The sequence below is a fragment of the Fukomys damarensis genome, unplaced genomic scaffold, assembly GCF_012274545.1.
Source record: "Fukomys damarensis isolate Sample0158 unplaced genomic scaffold, DMR_v1.0_HiC HiC_scaffold_32, whole genome shotgun sequence".
Taxonomy (NCBI): Eukaryota; Metazoa; Chordata; class Mammalia; order Rodentia; family Bathyergidae; genus Fukomys; species Fukomys damarensis.
The window spans coordinates 9,264,625-9,287,104 of NW_022900944.1; the positions used below are offsets into that span (position 1 = coordinate 9,264,625).

The 22,480-nt window shown below is 48.7% G+C and overlaps 2 protein-coding genes across 4 annotated transcripts in view; one reads left to right on the top strand and one right to left on the bottom strand.

The window, feature by feature from the left end:
* Ciapin1 (cytokine induced apoptosis inhibitor 1) overlaps positions 1–12,980 on the top strand; it is a 16,520-nt gene extending 3,540 nt beyond the window's left edge. For 2 of the 3 annotated variants that reach the window (XM_010638894.2, XM_010638896.3), the window contains 8 exons: positions 1,809–1,994; positions 2,445–2,597; positions 4,029–4,105; positions 5,644–5,812; positions 7,981–8,054; positions 8,860–8,975; positions 11,609–11,690; positions 12,062–12,980. In XM_010638894.2, coding sequence (XP_010637196.1) covers positions 1,838–1,994; positions 2,445–2,597; positions 4,029–4,105; positions 5,644–5,812; positions 7,981–8,054; positions 8,860–8,975; positions 11,609–11,690; positions 12,062–12,172 — 939 coding nt within the window. In that variant the 5' untranslated portion in view covers positions 1,809–1,837 and the 3' untranslated portion in view covers positions 12,173–12,980. The remainder of the gene's footprint in view (positions 1–1,808; positions 1,995–2,444; positions 2,598–4,028; positions 4,106–5,643; positions 5,813–7,980; positions 8,055–8,859; positions 8,976–11,608; positions 11,691–12,061) is intronic. The other variant, XM_010638895.2, reaches the window with a different exon arrangement.
* Positions 12,981–18,084: 5,104 nt separating this feature from the next.
* Positions 18,085–19,764, bottom strand: Ccl17 (C-C motif chemokine ligand 17). Its single transcript, XM_010638898.2, has 3 exons — positions 19,666–19,764; positions 18,898–19,015; positions 18,085–18,327 (listed from the first exon to the last, which is right to left on the bottom strand). The coding sequence occupies exons 1-3, from the start codon at positions 19,733–19,735 to the stop codon at positions 18,234–18,236; spliced, it is 282 nt and encodes a 93-aa protein (XP_010637200.1). The 5' UTR covers positions 19,736–19,764; the 3' UTR covers positions 18,085–18,233.
* Positions 19,765–22,480: the final 2,716 nt, after the last annotated feature.

Genomic DNA, 22,480 nt, shown 5'->3' on the forward strand with positions numbered 1-22,480 from the left:
CAGCATCCTTTTACTGGGGATTGTAGTCAGATCAGGGGTACTAAAGGGTGTTTACATAAAGTCAGGTAAAATGCACAATATAGTGAAAATAGAAAGTTTTTTTTAATAGAATAAGGATTCGTGTGAATGGTGGGCCAGATTATGAAAGCCTTGAGTCCAGCAGGCTAAGGTACATGGGGGGCGGGGGCGTTGAAGCCAAGGCATTCCACTGAGCTACATTCCTAGCCTTTTTTATTTTGAGACAAGGTCTTGCTAAGTTGCCCACGCTGGATTCAAACTTGTGATCCCCTGCCTCAGCCTCCCAGACTGCTGGCATTACAGACATGTACCATGATGCCTGGCTCAGACTAAGGAGTTTTGGTTTTCCTCTAGAAATGGCTGGGGGTGTTGCTCAGCAGTGGAACTCTTGCCTAATGTGTGCAAGGACCTGAATCCAAACCCCAGCACTGTCAAAAAAGAAAGATGACTCTGATTGATGGGCCTGGCTTGTAGACAGAGGACACAGTCATTTGTTTTTCCTGCTTTTTGTTTAAAATTTTTGCTTTGTTTTGAAACAGGGTCTTACTTTGTACTTGTTTGGGCTAGCCTTGAACTCACTATGTAATCCAGGCTGGCCTCGAACTCAGTGATCCTCCTCCCTTAGCTTCCTATTGCTGGGATTACAGACATGTGCCACCATGCTCAGCCAGTGATTTAAAGGAAATATTTTTAAAGAAGGAAGAATGTAGTATACACAGCTTAAATTCAGGCCCAGAGTGGCTGTGGTGACATAATTGTCACTGTTAGCCAATTCTGCTGAAGCCAGAAGTGTTCAGGATAAGATTAATCCATGCTTAGCCCTTGTGCTACTGTTTCTGTGTTTGTTTCATCTATTTCCCCTACTTTAAGTCAGAAACTTGGTGGCATTAATGTTTAAGAAAGGAGAAGCTAAACAACTTGCTATCTCTTGACCTAATTTCATTGTAAGTGCTTTACATACTCACCTGTGAATCAAGTAGAAGAAAAGATTGACCCATGGGGGAAGGGAGTAGCTGGAGATTTCTGTATTTAAACATGGGCTTCATGATCAGATAGATTGGGATTTGAATCTTAGCCCTTACTTTATCCTTACAACTCTCCTGATTGTGTGACTTGTGCAGTGTCAGTTCCCTTAAACTGCCTATGTAGCCCAGGGTGGCTTCTGATTCATGGCAATCTACCCAAGTGCTGGGATTACAGATGTGTGCCACGCCTGACTGAATTTTTATATTTTTTATGAAAGAGAAAATAGTATTCAGTTTGCAAAATATAAATGTGCTATCTCTTTTTTTAAAAAAATTAAGGTGTGGTTAGGTTATGTCTGCCAATTTATTTCCTTCCTTGCTGAGTCATGCTTCTGCCTAATTAATGCCCTGTGTGTTTAAGCTGAGTTACTTCAAAGAATACATAATCTTTCTGTTTCTAATGTCCTCCTCTCTAAACCCCACCTCCTCACTCCACTTGAATTTTTTGAATTTTTTGCTGTTCTGGGGATCAGTCCCAGGGTTAGGCAAGTGCTGTACCACTGAGCTTTATCCTTAGCTCACCTACTCCCTTTTCTTGACTCTCTGTGTCAGGATTCTAGCCACATGCCTTGTTGGGGAACATTGAGATTATGAAGCCTTGAGGTAATAGGTTCATTTATTTAGATGGTATCATCTACGGTAAGATCTCAGATGCATTCACCGGTGGAAGGTTGGAAGTAGGTTGTGATTCTAATCATATTTGATGATACCCCCAGATTAAATTGCACTGTTATCTCTGCTCAGTTGTGATTCTCTTTTGACCAGGAGCTTTTAGGCTCGTCAACACCACAGGAATGGCAGCATTTGGGGTTTCAGCTGGCCAGCTGGTGGCAGTCATCTGGGATAAGCCAGCCCCTGTGGAGACCCTGAAAGATCTAGTGGATGAACTGCAAGGGTTAACTGGCAGTGAGGACCAAGTATCTGTGGAAAACATCCATCAGCTGCTACAGTGTAAGTATCTACCCACTCTACCTACATAGTGTTGGAGGGGCTTTAATGAAAGCTTGTGGGTCTGTATTCCTTGGTGTCTGAGTTTTTGTTCTAGGTGTCACAGTAAAGCGGCTGTCACTGTTATTTTTCAGTGGAGATATAGCAGACTTAGAGTGTAGTTGATTTCTGTAAATATGGTTTGTTTTTTAGTAGCTATTCTACATTGGTGTTTTGAAAGCTTGCTCTTTTTCCTGCTTCCTTTTTCACGTTTTCCCCTGAATGTCTGAAAGGATGTGAAGTTAGTAAGGCTGAGAGAACAGGGCATAACTCCATTGCCTCTTGCTAGTGCTTATGTTTTGATAGTTTACTAAAATAGGTTGGGGCTTATAGCTTTTGTGGGGGCTTGGGAGGGCTTGGGAAATTGCTTCTGGGACTTGGGTGATTGCTGATTAGGGCATTCTTTCTTTTCAGCTGCCCACAAGGAATCCAGCTTTGACATTATTTTGTCAGGTGTAGTCCCAGGAAGCACTACTCTGCACAGCGCTGAGGTTTTGGCAGAGATGGCCCGGATCCTTCGGCCTGGAGGGTGTCTTTTTCTGAAAGAACCTGTAGAGACAGCTGTAGGTAAGAGTTCACAGGGTTGAGCTGGGTGTGGTGGCACATGCTTTAAGCCCAGCCCTGGAGAGGCTGAGGCAGGAGGATCTTCACAAATTCAAGCCCCGCCTGGATTACATAGCAAGACTCTTATCTCAAAAAAGGTAACACATATCATTTGGAGATCAGTATTCTTGTAGAAGAACCTACCCCTTAAGGATATATTTTTGTTAAAATCTGAGGCAACGATCTGAAGAAATTCTGATCTTTGGTTGATGCATAAGATAATAAAATAGAAGGAAACTGCCATCTAAAAATGGCTTGGTCATCAGCAGATGAAAAGTTAAACCTGGGTATGGAAACAGTGCAACAGTAAAACAGAGCAAACTATTGTGCAGAGAAGAAAAAGCCAATTTCAAAAGGTTCTGGGCTATGTCATTGTATTCATACTCTTGAAATAAAATTATACCAAAGAAGATCATAAGAGTGGTTGGCAGGGGTTAAGTATGGGAGAGAGGTGGTGCCTGTGGCTGCAACAGGATAGAATTTCACTTTCCTTGTTTGCATATTTTGAGCGATGTTAGTATGGGGGAGATCAGGTAAAGGGTCAACAGACCTCTCTGAACTTGTCTGTGTGTCTGTGCATGTGTATGAATCTGTAGTTCCTGGGAATCTATAGTTACTTCCAAATAGGCTTTTAGGCAGTGTCTCCCTTTATAGTTCAGGCTGACCCTGAACTCACTATGTAGCCCAGGCTAGCCTTGAACTCTCAGCAGTCCTCCTGCCTCAGCCTCCCAAGTGCTGGGATTACAGGCCTGTGCTGCCACGCCTGGCTCAAAATAAAGAGTTTTAAAATAATGCTTGGAAGAGTGATGAAGTAGTTACTGTTTGAAAATAATGACAGTGTTCAAGAATTAATAATCTTTGGCTCATTGATGTGCCTATCAGAAAGTCATTCAGGACACTTGCAGTCAAAATATGATGTTATTTCATTAAAATAATAGAAATGCAAAAGTATTTTGAAATGTGTAAAAATATTCATTATTTGTGTGGCACTATAAACTTGTAAAGTGTTTAGAAACCTCGATATTCTTCGCTGGAAATTTAGACCTTGGGTGACCAAATACAGTGTGTCTTTGGCAACTTTACAGAAAGAATATTGGTCCTTCTGCATTTTGCAGTTTGTAATATTCATTATCCAGCATCCTTTAGAAGGGGTTTCCATGAAGCAGAGAGTGATAAGAAACATAATAGTGGAATTATAATATTTTGAGTGTTGGTACAAGCGCTTTGAACAACCAAAAGGATTTTTCAAATTCAGATGCTGTTACCAAACTATATATACCTTAGATAGAGAAGTTATTATTCGAGTATCTACTGACCCATAGAGGATAGAGTCTTAATTATTCTTTCTGCTTTGACCTATAAAGCTATTATTGATTGGGGTTTTCCTCTTGGCAGCTAACAATAGCAAGGTGAAGACCGCATCTAAATTGTGCTCAGCCCTGACTCTTTCTGGTCTTGTGGAAGTGAAAGAGGTAGGTATGTGTGTAGACAGCCCTTTTAGCTGGGTTAAACCTTGGGTAACAAATCCCGAGTCTACTTGTGAGAACAGTCAAGGGCCGGCAAGGCAGTGTTGCGGAGAACTAGGAAACAAGCCCATACTTGGTGTACAAGGGATGTCTGTGAGGTCTTCAGGGAGCAGATCTCCTTTGGAGACACTCGGCCAGGCCCTGGGGTTGACTTCAGCAGGGCAGGGACAAGAACTCTTTCAGCCCTTTCAGCCCCATCTCAGTAGACACAAATCCGAGGCCCACTGAATCACCGCCATCTAGACCAGCCTCCCACTTCTGTTGGGAGTGTGGGGTAAGTTGGGAGGAAATCACATCTCTGACAGTCCATTGGAGACATTTGAATTAAACACAAGTGTGTTCATGTTTTCAGTTATCTTGGGTATGGAAAAAGTATGTACTATCCCAGGATAATTGTTTTATCTCTTCTTGTTTTTTGTTTTTTTGTGCCGGAGATTGAACTTGGGTCCTTGCACTTGCAAAGCAGGCTGTGGAACCATTGAGCTAAATCCCTGACCCCTGTTTTATTTCTTCTTATATGATCTAGTTAGTGCCTTGCTTTAGATTCTTTATACCCACTGTTTCTTTTCCTTTAGAGCTATCTGTGTTTGGTTCTAAAATAAGGAATGCTTGTAAAATTCAGCTTATACTGAAGAATATAAAATATAAAGTAATCTAGTCTTTTCTTGCACTTATTTTCCTAGAGGAAGTCAATATTGCATTTTTGCATTTCTGTTCAGACTATTTCCTCTGTATTTGCCATCATACATATCCACATACTTTTAAAAATGTAAATTCATATGTATACATTGTTCAATTACTAGCTTTTTTCCCATCCTTAGACATCTTAGACACTTACCAATTTCAGTATGTTTTCCTGCCCTCATTTTTATTAATAATGTAAGGGTTTTGCATGTTGCAGGAGGACTATTTGATTTACTTAAAATTCTTATAAACCCAGCACTTGGGAGCCTGAGGCAGGAGGTTCACCCCAAGTTTGAGGCCAGCCTAGGCTACATAGTGAGTTCAAGGTCAGCCTGAATTACATAATAAGACCCTGTCTCAATAAAGTTTTTAAAAAAATTCAATACCTGTTGGCCATGGAGTTGGTACCCTGACCCCCTTTTTCCCCCTGCCTTCACTATCTGTAACTTCTCAGGAAACCTTTCCTTTAGATTAAAGAGTTTTGCTGTCTTCGTTGTGACCATGCTTCTGTTACACAATGGGACCATGTCTGACTCATCTCTATAACCGTAATCATTAAGCCCCTACAATGATTAGGTGTCTTATACGTAGTATTTCATAAATACTTTAAAACTTTCCAAGGGGTAAATTGAAAGATAACATGCTGATAGAATTAGGGTTCTAATCAGTGAGAAACTGAATGTGAATTATGCTATTCTGCTATCTCTGCTGTCATATATTTAGTCACAGAAATGTGTGCTTAACTCTGTGCGGGTGGACATTTGTTAGGTGTGTGATCCCTTTAACGTCTTGAATTCCAGCTGCAGAGGGAGCCCTTGAGTCCCGAGGAGATGAAGTCTGTCCGGGAGCATCTGGGTTACAGTAGTGACAGTCTGCTATCAATTCAGATCACAGGCAAAAAGCCCAACTTTGAAGTGGGTTCTTCTAGTCAGCTCAAACTTTCCATGACCAAGAAGGCGTCTCCTTCAGGTAAGGCTGGCCTGCATATACTTCTGTGTGAATGGGCCTGGAAGGACATGCTGGAAACTTGCTACCGACCGTAGGGCAGCAAACACGGGATTTCACGAGGAGATACAGGTTCTCTGAAAGGTGGGAGCAGGTTCGGCAATGACAGTCAGACAAAAGCACTCAACACCGAGGTGAAGTTTGCAAATGCTGCTGCAATTTTATTTCTAACTCTAGGTGTTTATATACTAGTTTCAAGGGCACACCTCAAGAGTGATTCCAGTCACAGGCAGGCATGAGAAAGATAGACAATAGTACTGTAAAAACTAAGACCACAAGGTCAAGGTAAGACCACACCTATATACCATCACAAAAGCTAAGACCATTAAGTCAAGGTAAGACCACACCTATATGCAGTCAGAAGGGGAAGTTTGTAAATCAAAGGACTGGCTTCAGCATGTCACCTTCAGGATCACCTTCAGGACTTCACAGTCCGGGGCTCAGGGTCAGCACTTTGGCCGCCCGTCCTCTTGTGCCTCAATACCTCCCCATCTCTAGGAACATCTAATTGTTCCTAACCTTTCCTGGGCCCAGAATACAATTCTACAGATAATGAACAAATAGTAATAAAGACAAAATAGAACAGAATTATAGATGAACCCAATGTCCCCAAACTGCAGGCAGAGAGGCCAGCTATTCTCTTCACGGCTGACTTCGCATGCGGTGTGTGCCAAGGACTTCCAGGAGGCTTAACCCCGTGGGGACGATACCTCTGGTCTGGTTTCTGCCAGGTGACCGGCATTGTCACGCAGACTCCACTGGAGTGGTCGTGGCAGAAACTGAGTCAGCAGTCCAAGTATTTTTAAAAGGATTAGTCCTTTAATTTCTGTCATTTCCAAGTTGCAGAATACATAATGTGCTTTTATCCCAGGCATGTTAGGATCCATCACAGAGTGATGCGTAAATATTATTTAGTGCAGCCCCTTCTGACCAGAGGCCTCCTTACTCTGGAGGCCAGAGTCGTTTATTTAGGTAATGACATTTTTCCAGGCCCCAGAGGTACAGCAGTCACCCTCAGAGCACCTCAGTACTGGCGGTGGTAGATAAGGTTTCCTGTTCCTGTTGCAGCCCCCCCGCCAAACCATACTGGGATTAAACCCTGGGCCTTACGGATACTAGGCAAGTGGTCTACCACTGTAGCTATGCCTCAAAGTCCTTTTTATTTTATTTTGAGACAAGGTCATTAGGTTACCTAGGCTAACCTCAAACTTGAGATCATCCTGCTTAAGCCTCTGAAGTAGCTGGGATTACAGGTATGCACCACCACACTGAGCCCACAGGGCTCTCCTACACCAATAAAGTCAGCTTTTCTTACTTTGTGGGTCCTGTTATGCTTACACATCTTTATTCCACCCAGAAAGTTCGCTGCATGCATGTGTGTACACATACTTTACCACTTCACCCTTCCTGTCACTGTTTTCAATGCCTGAATTACTGTCCCAGCTGAGTGGAGTGCAGAACTTTACAGATATTTGCTGGCATATCTACACTTCACCCTTTTTACTGACCAACCTAAGTCTTCAAGACTCTTTAGAATCTAACCTTTAGTTCACGGTTCCAGAATAGGTAAGAGCAGCTTAGATGAGTAGCTGGCCTGGTGGAAATTCTGAAATCCAGCTGTGATAGTGATGACTGAGGTTGCTTACCTTGGACCTTTCTGAGCACTCCCAGGTCTCTACTTTCTCAGGCCCTTTGCATTCTCCTGACCCAGACAATCAGGAGGTAGGAAGCTTGTGCCTGCTACTCTTTGTGTGACCTTGCCACCAGCAGCTCCAGTGCCTTGTTTCTCATATAACAGGTTTAGGGGAGGCTAAAAATTTGTCACTTAATGAAGTCTTTGACAGATTACTCATTTAATCCTCAGTATCTGTAGTAGGTAGATGGATTGCTATTCAGCTCCATGGTATAGGGGTGGAAGCTAAGACAACAGAAAGCAGCACAGAAGTGAAGACTTCCTTCGTGTGTTAAAGCGATCAGCTTAGAGTCCTGTTGATAAGATGTGGAGCTGTGCCAGGCCTCTGAGCCCTCTCCAGCTGTTCTGCACAGGCTCTGGAAAGCACTTCTGTGATGTTGCTTATAGTCTGTTTCGAGCTGGTTTTATGGAGTTTTTTTTCTTTTTTGGTTGGACTCAGTGAAGCCTGCTGTGGACCCTACTGCCGCTAAGCTCTGGACCCTCTCAGCCAATGACATGGAGGATGACAGCATGGTGAGTTGGCACTGTGGTCATTGACTGCTGCTTCCAGGCCCTGCCTTATGTGCCCCAGCCATAGGTCAGAATGACCTTTCTGGAATTCCATGTGTGGATGAGTTTGAAGCCTTAGCATTGCATCTGTGGCTTAGAAGGACACTGCACCTTGGTGCATTTTCGATTTATTTGTTAGCATCTTTTCCCCATAGATTTTCTGGTCCTCCCTTTATGTGAGATGTCAGAAATCCTTATGGATGTTTGTAAACCAAAAAAGAGTTTGTCCACTGGACTGTTTTTATTGGCCCCCTTGTCTGGACAAGTCCCTGGGTGCTCACAGTAATAAAAGCAGCCCTTTCCATCTTTGGTCAGCGCTGTGTATAATCAAGTCCTTTGTTTCCACTCCACTACTGAGGTGAGAATGGTGAAGAAAGTAGGTCACAAAGAATTACACAAATAAGTATTTGCCCTTTTCTCTGGAATTATGTAGAAAATATTTTACTCCGTTTTCCATGTGACTTCATATATTCAAGTAAATGTAGCCCTCCACTTCTCTCTCCCCCATCCCTCCGTCCTCCCTCTCCCCACTCCATGTTGCGAACCTTATAGCTGTTTCTCCTGTAAGTTAGCTCCCAGTTCTTTCATTCCATAGTGCATTTTCCCTTGAGCATGCAGTAGGGTTGAGTGTAGTGGTTGGTCCAACGTAGGGCAGAGATGATGCCTTCTTTGCCCTAAATCTTGACAGTTTGCTTGCATCAGCATTGGTGACTAATTTAGTTTTCATTAGATCTCAACTGTGTCGCTAATTGCTTTGAATACTCTGCAGGATCTCATTGATTCAGATGAGCTGCTGGATCCAGAAGATTTGAAAAAGCCTGATCCTGCTTCCCTGCGGGCTACTTCCTGTGGAGAGGGGAAAAAGAGGAAGGCCTGCAAGAACTGGTGAGTGCTGCTGCTTGCGGCTGGAGTCTTGAGTCCTCGCTGCTTGACTGTATTACAGCATGTTTTATTGTGAGAGTGTCGTGTGGAGAGGAGTCAATTAAACATGTACATTTCAAAGAATGACAGGCACCCACATACCGATTGCCCAGACTAAGGGACACAAACATTGCTAGTACCTTACATACGTGTCATCTGTGCATGCTACCTAAGCTGCATCTTGCTCCTCCCCAAAAAGGTTACTTTTCCAAGCCTGTGTTCATCATTCATGGGTTTTTGATAGTTGACCATCTCTGTGAATCTGCAAACAGTGTGTTAGCGTGAGTCCGAGCCCACACCCAACTCTGTAAGTATTCCCACATTACATGAGGGCTCCCAGGGGAAGGAAAGCTGACCAGGATCTTTGGTTTGCTTTGGTCTCAGCCTCTTTGAGAGTGGACAAGAGGCCCTCAGGGAAGTTAATGGGAAGAGTGCTGGGTGAGTCAGAGGGCACAGTATATGCAGATGGAGCAGCAGGCAGGGTTTGTAGAGGTGCAGTGACCGAAAGGGCGGCTGGAGTGTGGTCAGGGAAGGGCTGTTCTAGGCCTGCCATAGTCCAGGCTGTGCTGACAGGAGTAGAACAGAACAGGAGCAACTGTCCTCAGCAGGTCCAGCTTCTGAGTGTGGACTGGAAAGTTGGACGTTTTCAGCACACGGTTGAGGTGAGCCGAGGACAGAAACAGGCTGACTTGCCTGGCCTTGGGTGACATGATGGTATGGTGCCAGCAGGGTCGCGGTGATGCAGCCTTCGGGGTGTCTGTCTCATGTGACTGTGTCACAGAGTTGATGTGCTGGCATCTTCACTGCTCCCTGCAGAGTCCCTCCCCTCTGTGTTAGCTTTTATCTGCTGTGTTCCATAGTGCCTTCTCCTGGGTTTCTCTATGGTGCTGGTGGAGCATATTCTCTAGTGGTTCTTAAGAAAAGCTACCTGGAAGGTAAATGTTGGGTTTTGGTTTGTTGTTTTGCTTTTTCAATTTTTTTAGATGCACTGTGCACACACTCGTGAGTGTGTATGTGTGTGAAAATCCTGTGTTCTACTCAAATGCTTGGTGACTAAGGTTTTAAAATCTTGGTTAAAAATAATTTTTTATGATTTGGAGGTAGTTCTGTTGTTTTCTTCTCATTCTGACATCTGAAGTCAGACAGGTATCTTTGATCCTTTTCTATTAGAGCATCTTGATCCTTTCCATAAAACTTCTTTCTCTATTTCAGAAATTTGTAGAATCTTCTTTATTTCTGTTACATTTTGTGATAGCATTTCTTGAATGAGGATTTGTTTTCTTTTTCTTTTTTGGGGGGGGTACTGGGGATTGAACCTCAGGACTTTGCACTTGCAAGGTAGACAGTGGCACTGAGCTAAATCCCTGGTCCTTGTTTTCATATTTTGCACGAACCACTTAGGGCATCTTTTTCTGTAAAAAGCCATGTCTGTGGTCTTGGGACATTTTTTAGAAATTTTGTTTAACCAGGTATGTTGGTGCACACCTAGAATCCCAGAATTTGGGAGTCTGAGGCAGGAGGTTTGTCACAAATTTGAAGCAGCCTGGGCTACATAGTGAGTTCAAGGCCAGCCTGGATTACACAGCAAGACCTCTCCAAAAAAAATATTGTTTATGAATTTCATCCCCCCCCCTTTTTTGTAGCAGGGATCACACTTGAGGCAGGTGGCAGCACCATTGAGCTAAACCCCAAACCCTTCTCTTTGTTTTTTCTGAGTAACCTGTGACTCGGATTTGGACTCTTTGGTCCTGTAATTTTCTTTTCTCTCACATTTGCCATATACCCCTTTCAGGGACATTTCTTCATTTATCCTCCAAAACTTCTAGTGTTATTTTATTCCTACTATTCTATTTTTATTTCTAAGTTTACTGTTTTTGTCCTTGACTCTTTTTAAATTATCCATCTTGATTTTATTTCATGAGCATGATCTGTTTTCTTTTGAGAATGCTGGTAGTTCTAAGGTTTTTCCTCCTTGGATAGTTTCTGGTTCTTTTTGTTTTGTCTTTTGAGACAGGGTCTTACTATATAGTTCAGGCTGGCCCTGAACTCACTATGTAGCCCAGCCTGGCTTCAAACTTTGGGTGGTCCTCCTGCCTTAGTCTCTTAAGCATTGAGATTATATGTGTGTGCCACCACACCGAGCTTTCTGTTTCTTTTAAATTGTCTCTTTTGGGGGGCCAGGGACTTAGCTCAGAGGTACCTCACCTGCCTTGCAAGTACAAGGTCCTGAGTTTAATCCCTGGTACCCCCCCCAAAAAAAAATCGTCGTTCTTTGGGCCAGGGATTTAGCTCAGTGGTGCCACTGCCTGCCTTGCAAGCTCAAGGTCCCGAGTTTGATTCCCCGTTACCACCCTACCCCCCAAATTGTCTTTTGTTTGTTTGGTCCCTAACTTACCTTTCTTGAGATGCCTGGTGACCCTCAGTTCTTCACGATTAAGAGTGTAGGACAAGCCGGGCATGTTGTTTTTGCCTGTCCCAAGGTATCTGACTTGTTGCTTTAGGAAAAGAGAAGTCTTAGAGCACATTTTGGCCCTGTTGTGGATTTGGGATTTCTGGGTAGTGGCAAATCTCCTTTAGCAGTAACTGGTTTCCCCCAGCACCTGTGGCCTTGCAGAAGAACTAGAGAAGGAGAAGTCAGAAGCACAGAAGAGTTCGCAGCCCAAGTCGGCCTGTGGAAATGTAAGTATCTGGACCTTACAGCTGTGATTCCCCTGTGGTGGGGGACATCATCCCAAAATAAGACTTGCTCACTTCTCAGAGTGCACCGTGCACAGGGTGCAAGCAGTCCTTTCTTCCTTTTGGTCCCTTTGTTTGTACCTCAGAGTGGGGCCGGAAGTTACTCCGTCATTTGGCTGAGCTTGGCTATGATTTGAAACACTTGGAAAAGAGACACATGGCCCCCTAAGGAACTTTTCTTGACTACTTTTATGAAGGTAGAGATCTTGAAAACTTCTAGTGTTTGGGTCCTACTGGACCTATGAATGCATCCAGACATTCCTCCTGGCCCGGGTCTTGGGTATCCACATGTGATTCCTGTTCTTTCTCCATAGTGCTACCTGGGTGACGCATTCCGCTGTGCCAGCTGCCCCTACCTAGGTATGCCAGCCTTCAAGCCCGGGGAGAAGGTGCTGCTGAGCAATAGCAACCTGCATGATGCCTAGGAGGCCCCTGCGGCCCTGTCTACTCCTCCAAAGCTTCTCCTGACCCTCTCCTCCTGCCTCCTCGGGACTAGGACTCACTCACTCTCTGTTGGGAATCTCTGAAATCATTTTTGGAGAGTACACTTGTAGACAGCGGGAGGCTGGCTGTGATGCAGTGGTGTTAGTGCTGCTGTCTCCTGAAAGACCAAGGCACAGTGGGGCCTGGCTCCCAGCAGCAGGCCCTGCCTCCTCACTGAGTGTTAGGTCCTCATGATAAAGCACTGACCATGCTCTCTTGAGCCCAGACATCTGCAGTATTTATGCTCTGAAGCTCGGTGACACCGCCACCTACTTGTCCTTCTGAGTTGGTGGGGCATTCGGTATACACTCTTGGTGACTTGAGTCAACCGTCCCATGACCTCAGGGCGCCAGAGGAGTCACTTGCTGGTAACTGTGATCCCATCCTGTGTCCCTCTGTCCCATTCCACCCCTGTCTGTGTCTGTTGTCATTTCTGTGTTACATATTCACAAAGAGGTGTGTAGGTGCATGTGGTGTCCATGCATCATCCGTGCTCTGCCTGGGCTGGGAAACTTTTTGGAGGAACTTGGTGGCCCGCACAGTGAGGCCAGCGCCGTACTTGAGATTAGCACCTCTTCTTAGGGGAGTCCAGGTTGGGAAGAAGCAGGGAAGACTGAACCAACAGCACTCTTGCTGTGTTCTTGCTGTGCAACCCACAGACCCAGAACCAATCTTGCCAAATACTTGGCAAGATTGTGTGGGTTTAAGAGACCTGGATTTTTGTTTCACCAATAAATAAGTGTTAATTGGTATCTGTCTGCAAAGCTTGGTTTGATTCTCCTGACTTGCTTTTCCTTCTGGTCCCTGCTGTAGTTATGACTGTGGCTGAAGCTGGGCTCCCAAGCTGGAGGGAAGGCATTGTGCCAAGACGGCCTCCAGTGACCCGCACCCTTGTGTAACCGCTGAGCAAGACCTGTGAGGCCATGGGATCTCCCTCCTGGGATTAGAGGAGGTTCTGTGGTAAAAGCCAAGGAATTTTGCAAATATAGTTAAAGTCCCTGCTGACTTAAATCGATTAAAAGGGAGATTATCCTGAGTGAGCAGGACACAGTCAGGTGATCCTTAAAAAGAACTAGAGAACAAGGCTCACTGATGGTATGGAAGTTGCCAAGTTGTGAGAGGTCCAAGCAAGGACATGATCCCAACAGACACTGAGGCAGTGGGGCCCTCAGTCCCACCTCAAGGAGCTCAGTCCCGCCAACACCACAGGGCTTGAATGAGGACCTCAAGTCTCCATGAGAAGGTTGGTGCAGCTGTGGAGGCCCAGGCGGAGGCTGGACCCACAGAAACCAACGTAATAAGCAGATGTCTGAAGCAGCTAAGTGGCTGGTGACTTATTACGTGGCAACAGAAACTAACAGCCCAGAAGGCTTATCGATCGCGTGTGTACTGAGCCAGCAGGCCCGTGTTGGTAGGTCTGCTGCAGTTGCCAATATCCCGAGCCAGAGCTTTTCAGGACGAGCTCAGCATAGGCCCCTGTCCTTGGCTGCCCTGCCTGGTTTCTGAGTCCCAGCCACTGCAGGCATGGGATGAAGCTCTGGGTGGCATGGCTGATGGGATCGTGTTACAGCTGCTGTGTCATCCCATGGGGACAGGGCTGGAGGATGGGAGAGGCCTTGTTAGTCAGCTGTGCACATCTGGGCCTCAGGGCCCAGGTCCACACCTTGAGGGGACTTGGGAAGGGACAGCTGTCCCTTGTGTTTGTGACTCTGCAGGGTGGCATTTCTGAGGGGAGAGGTTTTATTTTGGAAGATCACAACCTTGGAGCCCAAAACAGTCAAGAGTATCCCTGAATACAACTGCAATTTATAATTAAGGAAGGGCCAGGAATTTAGCTCAGTGGTTCCAGCGCCTGCCTCACAAGTGCAAGGGCCTGAGTTTGATCCCTGGTACCGGAAAAAAATATATATGTAATTAAGGAAACACTGAGAGCTGGAGAGTGACCCGCAGCCGTCAGCAGAGTACTTTGTTATACAGATGCCTGGGGCTGGGGACCAAGCTCACTCAAAGAATGGATCCTCGGTACCACTAAAACCAAAAGGCATGGAAAGTACAGATGCCTGATGTCACCTGTGGACATTCTGGATCAGTGGATCTGAGAGGACTGGGGATCTTAACTGATTTAGAAACTAAGGTCTTTTACTTAGAACCTGGAAGTGTACATTTGGGATTCCCCCCGCCCACTTTCTGTTTGTGTTTTAAAACTGTCTTGCCGTGGACTTCAGGCTGACCTTACTTACATTCAGTCCTTCTGATTCGGCCTCCCAAGTGCTGGGATCACTGGTATGCATCAGGTGGCTGGTTCTGCCCCCTCCTGAAGTCACTTAAAAGCTCCAAATGCAGTGGGCAACAGAGAAACCTTACCTTGGCGTTAGGTGGCAGCCAAAGCTTTGGAGGTGTGAAATGCAGGTGCCCAGGAGCAGAGCCCACACGGCTGGGGAAGAAGGGAGGACGAGTGTGCTGCTGACTGCTCTGGGCCAAGCGCCTCCTTGAGTGGCAGAGTGACCCCAGTGCTGGCAGTGACCTCCAGCCAGGCAGAAGAGAAAACACACCAGAAGAGGCACTGCCTTGTGAAGGGGAGAACAATTGTCAAAACTGGAAACGCGCCCATGACCCCTTGTGTTAAAATGCACTTGTGGGATTTGGCCAGGTGGGTGATTCCCAGAGGGCCTTGGACCTGGTTCTTAGTGTAGGGTGATTCAGGGCAGAGGAAATATTGGCTTGGTGTGAAGAGTTCCACAAAGGAGAGGGTTAGGGGTCTGGATTCAGGATTGGCTTATAATAAAATTTTTTTGGGAGGGCTGGCTCAAGACAGGGTCTCCCTATATAGTTTAGGTTGGCCCTGAACTCACCAGGCTGGCCTTGAACTCAGTGATCCTCCTGCCTCAGCCTCTTGAGTATTGGGATTACAGGCATGTGTCACCGTGCCTGGCAGAATTTTTTTCCCTTGCTTTGTTGCCCAGACTGGTCTCAAACTCCTAGGCTCATATGACCCTCCTGTCTTGGCCTTCTGAGTGAGTAGCTGAGGTTCCAGGTATGTATATAAAGCCTTTGCTTTTATAATACAGTTTTGAACAGCCACAAAAACTGGATCACAGAAGCGTTAACAACTTCGGCTGTTGACCTGTGATGAATGGATGCCACATGGACAAGTACAGACTCAGAAAACCCAGGCTACCCTGCTTGGTACTCCAAACAGGGCCAAAGTTGCTCCTGGAATCTGTGTCCTGTAACTCCAGAAGCGTTCATTCCTTTTTTTTTTTTTTTAACCCAGCTACCCCCAGGGAGTATACTTGGTGGTTTCCTAGCCTCTGCTCCCCCAGAAGAGCTAGATAGCTGCCCTACAGCTACCATCAGCTTTTCCCCTCAGGACAGCACCAAGGCCAACCTGGGCCTCACCAACCTCAGAAAAAAATCCGCTTTAAACCTCAGAATTTTATTACATAGCGCCCTCTGGTGGGCCATTGGGGAAGGACCCGATTTAATTTCCTCCTGTTAGGGTGTGTGAACCTGAAGCCCAGCTGTAATGGCATCTTGGGACATTTCTTTCCCCACTAGTGCCCCTGTGGAATTCACCTGTGAAATGTGTAAATTAAACATCCACTGTGCATACTCCCTCCCTGGGAGTATCTATAACCAGCTCTGAGTTACCTGACCAGAATACCCGTGCCATTGAGCTCCTTAGATGAATCCAGCGGTTAGGAGGGGGACAGCATGTGGCTAATGTCAGGCAGGTGACAACGGGGAGCTCTGGCGATTGATGGTTAGGTGCAACCAAGGAGACCAGGGAGAAAGTGAGCTCCAAATGGGAATTGGATTTCAGAAGTGGAGGAAGGGGGTGTCCTCCAGGTGGAGAGCAGTGTATGGCTGGCACCCCTTTTCCGTCCCTGCCTGTTCCTCTTCTTTTCCCTTTCCCCAAGTGTGAGGGTCTCATTCTCCAGGGGAACATGGTAGCATCTCACCCCACCCACTTGGTGACCTGACAGTGTTACAACACTTGGCTTCCAAATGCTTCATTCTGCAACCTGTCCTGGCTCCATCTGTCCCTGCCCAGTGGCCTGGAACCACCCCCTGCCCTCTCGCTTTTAGGGGCCTCCCCACAAGTCCCCAGCACCTCTCTTCATTGGAGTTTACCCTATGGATTTGGAGGGGGGACTCTTGCTTTTTCTTCAGTACTAGAAATTGAACCCAGGTCCTCAGCACATGCCAGGCCCAGAGCTACCAGTCTCCACAAAGGGCTTTCTTCTTTTAGGAAAACTGCAAGTGCAGTTAAGCATTCTGAGTCCTCCAGGCCTTGGTTGCAGGGTGCAGCCCCCAAGCCCCGGCCCTTACTGTCCCTTGCTACCTTAGGGGATAGCCTGCTTACCTCCCTCCTGTTTTGTTTATTTATTTACTTGGGGTTTATTTGGAGACAGGGTCTTGCTGTGTAGTTCAGACTGTCCTTGAGCTTGTTATGTAGCCCAGGCTGGCCTCAAACTCGTGGTCCCTCACATCTTAGATTCTCCTCCCACCTGGTGGACTCAGGGCCATATTCTTCAAGGCCTTCGGACAGGCTGCCCTAGGACTCTCTGTGAGGCAGTTGTTTGAGGGTTTCCCTTCGGTGACAGGGTAGGAAGAGTGTCCACCTGTGCCGGGGAGAACCCAGGGTTGGAGGAGCCATCCCATCACCCGTGTCAGCCTCTATTGTTAACTAGTTTTTGTTTTCTGCCTTTACTGGATAGCGGACGTGGGTTGCATCTGCCCTTCCGTGAGAGGATGGCCACAAGAGGGCAGCAGGAGGTAAACACCTTGCTTGTAAATGACTCCAGACTGTAGCCTTGCCAAACAGTGCAGGGCTCAGAGAACGGTAGGAGAAGCGACCAGTGCCTCTGCTCCACACTGTCCTAAGAGAAGCTGTCCAGTGCGTGAGGTAACCCTGGAATGCAAAGATCCCTGACTCTCCTGCTGCTTCCTGTGGCTCCAGTCCTGAGCTGGGGCCTAGGCAGAGGCTCTAGTCTCCATCCTTAAGAGCATGAGATCCGATCCAGAGCAGCTCACAGAGCTCCCAGTGTAATGCCGGAGCTGGGCCTGACAGGCACAGCCAGGCATCGCTGGGATAGCGACTTGCACCAGGGACAGGAGGAAACCCGAGGGGGTTATGGGAGTGGGTGGCAGCTGGGCTCAGGCTGGTGAGGCCGGGTGGGTGGGACGGGTGAGAGGAGCCATAGGGTCACGTGGGACAGCCTGCAAGGAGCAGAGGGAGGGGAAGAGGTAAAGGGGGAGGTGAACCCAGAGCAGAGGAGTTTCGGTTGGAGTTGTTGCAGTTTGAGCTGGGAGAGGGGGCCCCAGAGATTATCTGGGGTCAGGTGGACTGCAGTGAGTACTGAGGGACTAGGGAGTTGGGGAGATGGGGCTGGTGCTGTAGGACGCCTCCCCCAGCCCACTTCCGGCCAGGAAACTGCCCAGCACTTGAATGGTCCTGGGAACGCTTGTACAGTTGAATCCAAAGTGTAAAGGGAACTGTGCTCCCAGTTCTGCATCAGGAAAGAATAGGGGCTGATCTAGGGGGTAACTCTGGGACAGAGAAGACCCAGGGGTCCACCAGGAGTGGGTCAGCCTAGGTGCTGCTGAGCCTCTGTCCACCCTGCCCTGCTCAGCCCTACCCTCCCACCAGGTCCTCCCTCACTGCTGCATGGTCTGCAGCAGCCACGTCCTTCTGCCAGCTTCGATTTCCCTTCTGACCTGAACAGGCCAGGACCAGATGCTCTCTGAGGACCCTTACAGTGTGACAGCCCAGAGGAGACGGTGTCCGGCCCTGTAGGGACAGAACACACTGACCCAGAGGGAGGGGGAAACGTTGTTTAATTTGGGCTCATCTGTGCCTCTGGCTTTAGTTCAGGAAGGGGATGGGTCTCCCTTGCTGTGGCTCCTCAGGCAGTTCAGGGCTGGGGTCCTGAGCACTGAGGCCAGAAATCTCTGAATGGTTCAGGGAGAAAATCAGTCCTAGGTGGTGGCAATGCTGTGTTACTTCTTGAGGCGCTGCAAATGTCTAATTGCCTTCTTCACATGCCGGTCCTCAGGGTCTGAACAGACAAGCCTGCCCCTGGCGGTCACAAAGCTGATTGGAGGGAAGCCATGAGGGTATCTGAGTTAGGAAAGGGCCTTCCAGGGCCAGGCCAGGCTGCTGTGTGCTGACCATGACCTCAAGAACCCAAGAGGTGAGAACTTGCCTGAAGCCACAGTAGCCATCAACAGCAGCCCTGGGACATCAGGCTGCTGTGGCTCAGTGAAAGTGACACTCCCAAGGCCCTACCTGGGTGCAGCTGTGAGGGCCCAGGGCTGCCAACCTTGTGCCCACCCTATCCCACCTAGAGCCTGGAGAGAGGGTGTGGGAGCTGTCCTCCACCTCACTCTGGCCCAGGAAGGAGAAGTGACCGCATGGTCACTGGCTGGGTACATGACCTGGGGTGTCCCCTCTCTCCCAGTGCCTCAGTTCACCATAAATCAACAGAGAGGTTGGACCTCATGACCCACAGCCCCTTGGGTGCTCCAGTGTGGGCTGCAGGAGCTGTCCTGGAGGCCAGGCTGGTGGTCAGGGGAGGAAGGGACTCCTCTTGCCCTCTATCCCCAGCGGCTGTCCCGGGAGCTCAGGGCCCCAGGGGTAGGGGTGCAGTAGTGGGGGACTTACATGACAGCGTCCTTGGGACACTCGGGTGAGGTTTTGTACCAGTGCACCAGCTTTTTGGTGGGAATGGCTCCCTTGAAGTACTCCAGGCAGCACTCCCGCCCCACGTTGGTGGCTCGAGCTACAGAGAGAGCAGGAGCAGGTGTCTCAGGGTTTGCGGGGAGGGTGTATGTGGGGTGTGTGTGTGTGTCTGTGTGTATCTGTGTGTGGTGACTGCACAGGTGTGTGTCCCTTTGTCTCTCTCTGCCTGTGTTCTTGGGGTGGATCCATGTGCGAGTGTCTGGGGTGGGCAATTTTGTGTCTCTGTGTTAACGTGTGTATGTGTGTGTGTGAGAGAGGCCTCTGTGAGGTCCTGTGTGTGTGTGCACTTACCTGTGTGTGCATCTATAACCAGCAACCTTATTTCAGCTTTCCCTTCCCAACTGAATATAAAAGCCTCTTTTTTTCACATGTTCTTAAAGCCAATCCTCCTGTCTTTATGCTGCTTCCCTCATTGTACATCAAAACCCATTAATAAAACAGATGAGAACATAACTGTGAGAATTATTCGTTCTGTGCTGCAAACCCAGTCAAGGTCACTGCCTCCTGACATTGCAGCCCCAGAAGCGCTGCGCACTCTCCTGCCCACAGCCTGTCCCCAAGGGCAGGGGCCCAGCATCTTCACCATCGTCTTCCTCTGGCCACTTCCCTCCAAATGTTCTGCTGCCAGCCCCTGGGGTCCTCCATGGGCACAGACAGGGCCCACACCTGGCCCCTGTGCCCAGCTCTCACCTGCACGGCCGAGCTGCAGAGAGGCGCCCAGGAGCAGGGCGGCCAAGAGCAGCATCTTCAGGGACGTCATGGCGCCAGAGCCGGAGCGTCTCCGTGAGTTCCCTCTGCTTGACAGATGAGCATGACAGCGAGGTTGGAGGCGACTTATTTAACCTCTTCAGGCTCATGCGCCACCTGTTGCCTCCCACACCCTTCCTACATCAGGGTGATTCACAAAATTTTAGATGATTTGGTAGAAGTCCAGTCTTGGAATGTTTGTGGCTTTCCAGAGAATGGGTACTGGGCCAAGGACATAGGTGGAGTCCATGTGTCCAGAAACACGACAGGGGCACTTCTCCTTTCCCAGGAACATTTCTTGGTTCCTCTGTCAGCAGAACCAAGAGGCCCCCATCCTGCACCAAGTTTGCCCAGCTTGGATGCTGGTGAGCGGCCTTCAGCCCCAGTGCCCTGCAAGGACGAACTGGGTGGACAAACAGCAGAGGCTGAGTGACCTGAGAGCTTTGGGGTGCTAGGAGGTTCCCCTGGGTGCTTCTCTGTGTGGAGGGCCCAGCCCTGTGGCCCTGAGAAAAGCCTGAGGTTCACTTATGGCTGCCTCTCCTTCCCCAGGCTAAGCTTTTATCACATTTATCCCACGTGTGCACGGAGCTTCCATGAGTGGGGGTCCCTGTTCCCCAGACTGGGGCCCTTGTCTCATATTCCTGCAGATGGAAGGACACGTGAGAGCTGGTGCCTCTCAGCTCTAGCAGAGATGCACAGCGGAGTCCATCCCAAACCCCTGGTCAGGTTCTTGCCAGCCCCCGGAATGCTTTCCAGGAACCCAACCTGGACAGAGCTTTGGAAAGAACCCATGTGCCAAGCATGGTGACACACACCTGTAATCCCAGCACTCAGGAAGCTGAGGCAGGAGGATTGCCACAACCTGCCTGGATTACATAGTAAGCTCAAGACCAGCCTGAACTACATAGTGAGTCCCTGTCTGAAACACTTAAATGAGAAGGAACCCCTGCCTGCCTCCGAATGTGCAGCATCCTGGCAGGGCAGCTTGAAGCCTGAAGGTGCTTGGTCTTTGATGGTGACACATGGGTCTGGGCCTGGCTCCCTCTGTTCCTGAGTGACCAGGGGTTGCTGGGAGTGACAGCCCATCCCTAAACGTGGTGTCAGTGCACTGGGCTCTCTCAGGGTCAGCTCTGCGTTAATCACTGAATCGTTGAGTTTTCATCAGTAGTGGGGACAACAAGAGCCAATGTTTGTTGAAACCCAGCTCCCAAGGGCAGGACTCCCAGTGTAACCCAGGCATATAGGAGAGGACCAGGTCCTATGAGGACAGGCCCAGTGCGCTTCATCCCCTAGCACGGCCCCTTGGGAGGCCCTGCTGCTTCAGTTCCTGGGGATGGGAGATGTCCCCTGTTCATGAGAGCAGGATCTGTGTCACTGCCTGGCTGTGTGATCAACCTCAGGCAGCTCATAAACCCTCTCTGGGCCTCAGTCTCCCCTACAGAGGGAATTCTAGATGGTTCCCAGGAGTCCAGCCAATGGTCAGTCTAGGAAAAATGGGTTCTTCTCATGGTGGTTCTCATACCTGCACTTATTTCTCTGCTTCTCTTCAGTCGTATCAGCTGCCGGAGACCCTCGCCCTGCACCTCCTCAGCCAGAGTCAGGGCGGCATCTCTAGCCCCAGCCTGTCTGGCAGGGACCTGGCTTCTGTGCCCGGGGCAGTCTTCCACCTGCACGTGGTGTGGGCATCCTGAGGGTGCGCCCTTTGGTGCATGGTCCCTGCTCCTGCACCTCAGGACCACCCTGCTGGTCCCCCACCCTGGCTGGCCTAGGGAAGGGCTGCAGGAACAGGAGGCTGGGACCTGGAGCAGGAGGCCTGGGACCTAGGAGGAGGCGGGAAGGGGGCATCGTGTCTGCTGATCTGTCCTGGGAGGTGGGCTGCCTCCTGACCTCACTGTTCCCACACCCTCTGCTGGATGCCAAGTGCCTGCTATTTTGGGGCTTCTCTACCTGCCCTGAGGCCAGTGATTATTGTTCTGGACAATGGATGGCTCTGGTGAGATTAATGACCCCCCACTTCTGGGGAACTCCCTGCCTGAGTTCTCTGTCCCCTATGTCTGCTGCCCACTCGGAACTTTTCTCCAGAAGGACCCAAATTCCCCTATCCTTCTAGGGAACTGGTTAGAACAGCAGGGACAGACGGGCCCAGCTTATAGTTCTGGGCTGGCACAGCTGTCTGGCCAGAGGGGGGACAGAGCAGTGGTGCAGCCAGGGTGGACCCTTGGGGCTGCAACAGGGGCTGGGGTGGGGTGTCCAAAGAGGCTGAGTGCAGCCTTGCTCTTGGGGAGCTCACAGGAGGGGTTTGGAACAGGCCTGAGCCTGCAAGTGGGATAAAGACCCCGGATGCAGGGTGGGGAGAGGCTGCCTGAGGTTGTCAAGGCATGGGCCTGGTAGTTAACATACCAGTCTCTAACATACCAGAGAGGCGGGGAGGGCATTGCCCAGGGGAAGGTGGGAGGAGGGAATGTAGGGAGATAGATGAGGAGAGCAGCTGGAAGTCTGATGGGGAAACAGCTTCAATGTAAGACTCAGACAGTAAGTAAGGGCTGTGAGGACAGGGCTGTCCTACTTCACCTCACACCATGGCATCCCCTGCACCCAGCACAGTGCCTGGCACCTGAGGACAGACTGTTGTGATGCTCAGCCAGTTGAATTCAGGACAGAAGGAATCAGAGGTGAGAGACTCAGGCCTGAGGTATCTCTCAGCCTTGTTTGGAACACAGCAGAGCCTGGGGATATTTGTAAGGTGGTTTCCTAATTA